A 7,393-nucleotide genomic window follows, 5' to 3' on the forward strand; every position below is an offset into this window, starting at 1 on the left:
GGGGTGAGCGAATCTATTAGAGGTTGCGCCATCGCGAACCAAGATAAATTTCTCGTGTGGTATTTTCTTCCTTGTCTTTTATTTCCGCATATATAATCTGCATCGGTAAAATATTTAAAACAGGATAAATAATTTTAAAACGTCATAATAATTTTTAAATTGGTAATTAAGGTATTCAACCCCCTTCTAGCTTAAAATAACCCTTTTACGGGACCTAACACTTGTCTCTGGCCGCACGAAATGGTATTGAATGAATATGTGACAAGTCAGTTGTCGTTGTACAGAAACAAAACAAATGGGTCATCACACCTTAATTATTTATATTATTTAAATGTAGATGCAAGGTAAAAGCACGTGAATTCTGCACCTTCTGTATATATATTCGTTACATTTGTAACGTAAACTTTTTATAACGGTGAGACTTTTTTTATAAATACATAATTCTTCCTCTTTTTATTCACACTTTTTATTTTCATAAAAAAAATCCTTCAAAAAATATGAATCCAAACAATCTCCCATCTTCAAATCATTAAAATTCAAATCCTCAAAATCCAAACCCCCAATTTCCATATCCATATCCCTATATTTCAAACCCACAAAATTTTACTAATTATCAAAATTCAAATTCTCAATACCAATTTTTTAATTCTCAAAATTCTCAATTTCCATTCTTATATCCTCAAAATTCTTCATACAATTTTCATTTCATCCATTTATAAATCCACAATTTGAAACTCAGCAAACACCAATCAATATCCCAAATTCTCCAGATGCGCAAGTGTCGGCGTTTGGTCGCGAAAATATTATTGATCTAGATGAAGATTAAGAAGAAATCGTAGATTTATGAGAAATTATCGGTCAGTGGAGATGAGTTGAAGATAAACTATTCACAAGTTCATAATTGAATGTGTCAATTGATCTATTAGTCAGTACTGAAACTCTTAATAAGTGCAACAATTATATTGGAAGCGGTTGTTTCATCTGATCTATGAATCTGACATGCATTTGTTGGGATTTCAAGATCAAATATGACATAAATATTTTAGATCGGTCACCAATATTTGATGATGTGCTACAAGGTCGTGCTCTAAAGGTAAATTTCGCTATCAATGGAAACAATTATAATATAAAATATTACTTAATTGATGGAATATATCCTGAATGGTCAACATTCGTTAAAATAATACCATATTCACAAAGTGAGAAAAGGAAATTATTTTTAAAATATCAAGAAAGTCAACGAAAATATGTTGAACGAGTATTTGGTGTATTACAGTCCCGTTTCGCAATTGTACGTGGGTCGGCACGCTTTTGGGACCAAGCTGATCTTAGGAGAATCATGAGCGCATCCATCATAATACATAATATGATTGTTGAATACGAGAGGGACACATATGCCACTCAATTTTATCCACTATCAACATATGGCGATGCAACAAATGACTTACCGGAACCAAACTTGGGTGAAGAACCTTTTGTCCCGTATGCAATATATATTCAAAACATTATGTAAATGCGTTGTAAATGGATACATCGTCAGCTCCAAAATGACTTGGTTGAGCACATCTCACAGTTCGGCAAAAATCGCTAATTTTTTTTTATGTTGTAACGTTTAAATTTAATGTTTTCATGTGTAACGTTTTTAGTTTGATGTTTTCAATTATATGGTGCATTTTAATTACATGTTTTGTATTTTAATAATATTTTTATAACTTTAATCACATTAACTTAATTATTATAATTAGAATTTTATTTTAGAATTTAAAATTTAAAATAATTTTTTTATTAGCAAATTTAGGTTAAATAATGTAAAATGTTATTATAGAATTGTACACAATGAGAGTGCATTATAATAGATTTAAGAGGGCTATAATATGAATAGAATATTGTTTTGAAAAGAGTGAAATAACCCTCTCATTGGAAGCAATTGGCCAAATTTTTTCCCTGGCCAGGAAGTTGAGAAAAGCAGTCATACCTCTAAATCCTACGAACCAAAAATGTAAAACTCTAAATTAATTTTTTTAAAATTTTAAAGGTGTAAACTAATTTATAGGATTCACCAATTTTTTTTGGGTTTTAAAAATATATAAAATCAAATTAAATAATTTAAGAATGAATTCTAAATTAAATAATTTATTATTTTAAAATTTAACAAGTTTTTATTTGAGTTTAAAAATATTTTTTTAAATACATAACATGTACAAAACGCTAAATGAAATAGTGTTTTGGTGCCAAAATGTTACATAATGTAGAGTTTGTTACGTGACATTTTGCATATGTTAAAAAAAATTAAAAAAAAAAGTGACGTAGTGTTTTGGGCTTTTTTCCCTAAATGCTATGCAGTGTGTTGAACCAATATTTTGGACTATTATTTAAAAAATGTATTTTGAACCATTTTTCGGCACAAAGTGACATTTAAGGTTACCACGAGACCACTTTTGGAGAATGAACTTGGTGGCCAATATAACATAACGACATTATTTTTGAAGCAAACGACTGGCTATGTAAAGTCGATCTTTTCGTCATCTGCCGGAGCACTTAAAAGTGTACACATGACTTAGCACTTTACTTCCATTTGATTTGCCATATTTTTTCTCCCTCCCCCACTGTTTTAGAGTTCTAATTCAAACTGTTTCCTAATTTAATCATAGCTTAATTATACATTGGATCTTAAAGTATGATCATGTGTACAAATAAACCTTTCAAAAAAAAAGCATACACATTAATTAGAATTGATGTATTGAATGTGTATATTTTGACCCTTGCCTCTTCAAGAACTCATAAATCGGTTGACCAAGGACATCACAGCAGGTTAATCTTGGCAGAAGCTAAATTGAACCTTTCCCTACAAAGTTGAGATGCTTGAACAAAAAGTTCGGATGCTTGAAGGAGAATTACACATTCTTAAAGTTGCAGCCGTTAAGAAGAGAAATTACAAAAGACTTGTATGGGTGGCTGTGGTGTTTTTATGTTTATTTGACCAAGTTGGAGCAAAAAGGTGGACAAATGAAGCTACCACAGATGTAGATGTAGGCTCCCAGATGCACAAAACTTGTAGACTAAAGCTCTAAATTCTAATGCTGCTTATGTTAGCTACTATGTACCAGAAATAATTCAGTAATTTAGGATTTATGAGTTATTGATTGGACAGGGGTCAGAATATACACATTCAATATATCAATGTGTATGTTTTTCTTCTTCAAGGGTTTATATCAATATATCAAGGGTTGATGTGTATGTTTTTCTTCTTCAAGGATTTATATATACAAATGATCATACTTCTGTATGATCTAATTAAGCCTTTAATCATACCTAAAGAATCCAAATATCACCTCAAATTTTATTTTTGAAGTTCATTGCTCCCTTTTATCTCATGCCCCTCCACGTTATGGAAGCAACGATAAAGTTGCCACCGTTATGTAAGCGATATAGCAACATAAATTCCTCGAAAAAGGAACATCAATACACAGATTTGCCGAAATCTTGGCTTTAATATGTACACCAGTTATCTAAGTAATCTTGCAGTACAAATACAGGAATACGTGTTGCAATGACCACAATTTCTCTGTAAAAAAGGCGACTACTGAAAAGTTGAATATGCAGCTATCATGCTTACTAAAGGAACAGATAAGTTGTCATCCACCATCCAAGCAGCAGGCAAGGACTCAACTGCAGTTGCCAACAAAGAAATAAAAGCAACTCTTTCGATAGTCCAGATCCAATCCAACTGGAAGTAACCTAGTGCAGAAAAGTAGTACAGCATCCTACATTTTTAAACACAGAGTAATATTGATCACAAGTAATGAAGCGTATATAATTCTACATAAGTTTTCTATTCAGCTAAGGATTGAATTCACCAGTTGATTTTATCTATATAAGTTTAATTTAATTTTCCTTTAACATTACAATTACAAAAATACATGTAGGTGTGTTACTTGATATGACTAACAATCACATTACTATCACTATAGTGCTGAGACAAATCTATGCAAGCGAGAATAATTAATGGGGATAGACAAACCAGTAACATACAAATAGTATAATATCAAATGGAAACTCATTTTAGGATGAAAAAGTTGACTAATGCAATTTAGAAACCTACCCAATAGACATCAAGAAACCAAAAACAAACATGGAGATGCTACCAGCCCAACTCTTTTGTTTATTGTAAGGAATCTTCAAGGTCCCAAATCTTCTACCCATGATATCAGCAATACCTATAATATTATCATGTTAGCATTTAGTCCAAAGTATGACACAAATTTGGATTTATGGCAAAACATTTACCATCCCCGCCGCACATCATTGCTAGGGAAACGACACCAACAGGTGATTCACGCCAGAAAGCAACAGCACAAATAATCAAAATTAAGACATAAAATAGAGGGCCTTTTAGCAATTCCCTACAAGGACCAAAAAGATAAAACTTAAATGATACATTTAAAGAGCTTAAGAGAGTAACAAAAAACGATGAAGTCAGGAATTTACTCAGGCTTTCCTTCCCGAGTAACTGATTTGATAAGTCCTTCATCTTGAGCAAATGAGAGGCCGTTAACCACAAGCCTCGACAAGTTTACAAGAGGAACTATAGAAGCAAAATACCGTGCTTCTGTTGAGGTGCTAATCTAGGATATAAAGGATAAGCCAAAGTCATTAAAAGAATTGAAAAAATCATGGTAAAGTATCTTTAAAGTTAATCGGAGGATACCTGTAAATTGGCCAGGAGGCCATGAACAGAAAGCCAGAGAGTATATGTACCATTTTTCTGCTGAATTTCTGAGAAAGAGTAGCAGATGAAATATTGTTTAAATAAATGGCCAAGCCACTACAATTCACAAACTCAACGACATACGACTTGAAAGAAATACAAGGAAAACGATATTGTACTACTAATTTAAGGAAAATAGCTCAGAAACTTGACAAATTGACAAACCTTTACTTTCACCTAGTCTTACTTTTTTACAAGCTCAAAATTAGCTTACCAACTAATATACTACAAATTAAATTATTCTCCCAACAGATCGAGGGGAATTAATCTGATAACTTATCTTGTAGCAAATATGTGTCAGCTCTGTGAAATATAGGTTTATAAATTACTCGCATACAAGAAACAGGTGAATATTACTTAAAAATATTTTGAGCTCCATAATAGAACCAACTCTCTGATCTCCAAATAAGATTCAAAAGGGTTATACAAACACACTAACCAGTTGTGAGGACCCAATCTAAGACCCACAACATTTTTAGCACAATTGTTTTGGATACTGCTTCAACATATTTTTAAAAAACAAGTTTTCGGAGACAGTCTCCCAGTTTTACCTGTCCATTTGTAAGATGTGATAAATCTCAATCCTCCGTCTACACTAAAGGATATGATATTAGAAGATATAAAGAATCAAGATCTTCAATAAATACCATCCCACCCAGCGAACATGTTGGTTAATATTTGAGTCATCAAATAATCGATGATTTAACAGCAAAATGTAGCTTATATATGAGATTGCCCCAACAGAGCAATATCAGGCATCAATGTGTCTTTGTAGGAACAGCTAGTATGCAAATTCAATTAAGAAAAAAGATTGTCAAAACACAGAATTTTTTCAAAATATATAACCTTAAAAAAAATTAAAATAACTAAAAAAAATATTATGAGATCTCTTAACTTTTATTTAGTTTATTTTAAACTTTATATTCTGAGATTAAACATAAGAGCATCTCCAATGCTAAAAACCCCAGAGCTAAAAATATAAGTATATAAGTGTCATTCCATAAATATCAATTATAAAGATTTTGTAAAAAAGTATGCACTCCAATGGTACAGTCTTGTTAGCTATTAGCTAAAAATATAGTCAACCTCCTGACACGTTTGACCATATTTATTGAACCTCTACAGACTTGTACCCAAATACCACATCATAAGTTACCATATCAAAATAAAATATTTTATTTATAACAACCTGAAATAATGATAACATACTATTTTTAAAATATAGCTAATCATTATAGCCAACTCCATTGAAGAAAAATTTCTCACAGATTCAGTAAATTTTAGATAATCAGTATTTCACAATATTTAGCCAATCAGCATTGAAAATGCTCTAACTCTGGTCTATTTTCTTTAACTCTGTTCAAACACTTTAGTTTTAGCTATTCAAATTGAAAACGTCTTTCTTTATATAATTATGCTTACATGCCATAACAATTCTAAGAAATCTCCGTTTCTGATGAGCGAGACCACAAGAGATAAGTCCTTTAGATAAGCTATACAAGCCCTTTCCATTTGAGCTATCTAATCGCGCTCATTAAAATTAAACACTTATATATCTAGCAATGTATCCCTCGTCCCGATTTATCTGTCATGTTTGACCTTTTGTGGTCAACTTGACCCAATTTTGACCACAAATTTTACATAATATATAATCGAAAAAAATCATAAAGAGTATATCATTAGAAAGTACATGTAATCTACTTTAATACATAATCTTCAGTTTTTCAAAATAATGAAAGATTGATGTTTAATTTACTGTCAAATTTGGGGGTCAATTTGACCGTAAAAAGTTAAGCATGATATATAAATTGGGAAGGGGTACAGTACTAATCATCGTCATAACATAGCTCAATTCATCCTATTTGTATAAGTTGTAAAATACTTACATAAAAATGCATTATATCTATATACCTGTTGAATAATATTGCGCTGAGTGAGATAATCAAAAGTAGCCACAAGCGCATAAGCACCCGTCATAACAGCAACCGTCGCGCCAGCGTCATGTAAAATCATCGCACCGCCGTCGGAAACAGCCGCCACTCGAAAATAACAGCGCCGCCGTGAAATGTGGCGGAGATTCACAACAGGATTTGATAAGCGGCGGTTGAGAAGGGTCGCAGAGAGGCTGAGATTGGAACAGGACAGGGGTAATGTGGTAATTATCGTCATAGCATACTCAGCCTTATCCTGTGTTGTGGGGATGCAAAAACAGGAGCATGTGCTCAACATTATCGTTATAGTGTAAAACAAGTAGGGACGTAAACATTAGTAAACCTTAATTAATATCTATTTTAAGTACAACTGGGCATGTTCTTCTCCAATAATGTATTTCAGCTTTTTTATTTTATTTTTTCTCCAATGATATGCCTGCATGTATCTCGTTTTAATTTGTATTCTTAAATATATGCATACAATTTACTTAGATATTTATAGATAAGCATTTGACAGCGATTTTGGTAACAGTTTTCGTACTCTACCATTTTTCTTTTTAATTTAAGGAATTCTTTTGCAACACAGAGTTAATTTTTGATAAATAACGGAGATTCTGAGTTTTTTTGTTGGCTATAAATAATTTATTGTTATTTGGTTATTTCATAAACAAAAATTAAATCAAAAATCAAAAGT

The 7,393-nt window shown here is 31.8% G+C and overlaps 1 protein-coding gene across 1 annotated transcript; it reads right to left on the bottom strand.

Annotated features, from left to right (window-relative positions):
• Nucleotides 1-3,427: 3,427 nt before the first annotated feature.
• LOC141707184 (putative phytol kinase 1, chloroplastic) lies at nt 3,428-7,068 on the bottom strand. Its single transcript, XM_074510218.1, has 6 exons — nt 6,680-7,068; nt 4,709-4,776; nt 4,489-4,620; nt 4,288-4,403; nt 4,103-4,217; nt 3,428-3,764 (listed from the first exon to the last, which is right to left on the bottom strand). The coding sequence occupies exons 1-6, from the start codon at nt 6,995-6,997 to the stop codon at nt 3,581-3,583; spliced, it is 933 nt and encodes a 310-aa protein (XP_074366319.1). The 5' UTR covers nt 6,998-7,068; the 3' UTR covers nt 3,428-3,580.
• Between the last annotated feature and the right edge of the window lie 325 nt (nt 7,069-7,393).

The sequence above is a fragment of the Apium graveolens genome, chromosome 2 (genome assembly GCF_009905375.1).
Source record: "Apium graveolens cultivar Ventura chromosome 2, ASM990537v1, whole genome shotgun sequence".
NCBI classification, from domain to species: domain Eukaryota; kingdom Viridiplantae; phylum Streptophyta; class Magnoliopsida; order Apiales; family Apiaceae; genus Apium; species Apium graveolens.

Bases quoted from the DNA above. Each gene is read 5' to 3' on its own strand.
- LOC141707184 (XM_074510218.1), bottom strand. From the start codon at position 6,997: ATGTTGAGCACATGCTCCTGTTTTTGCATCCCCACAACACAGGATAAG. The intron at 4,404-4,488 runs GTAAATTCCTGA...TGGTCCTTGTAG, and splicing joins ACTCGGGAAGGAAAGCCTGA to GGAATTGCTAAAAGGCCCTC. The intron at 4,218-4,287 runs GTAAATGTTTTG...ATAATATTATAG, and splicing joins AATGATGTGCGGCGGGGATG to GTATTGCTGATATCATGGGT.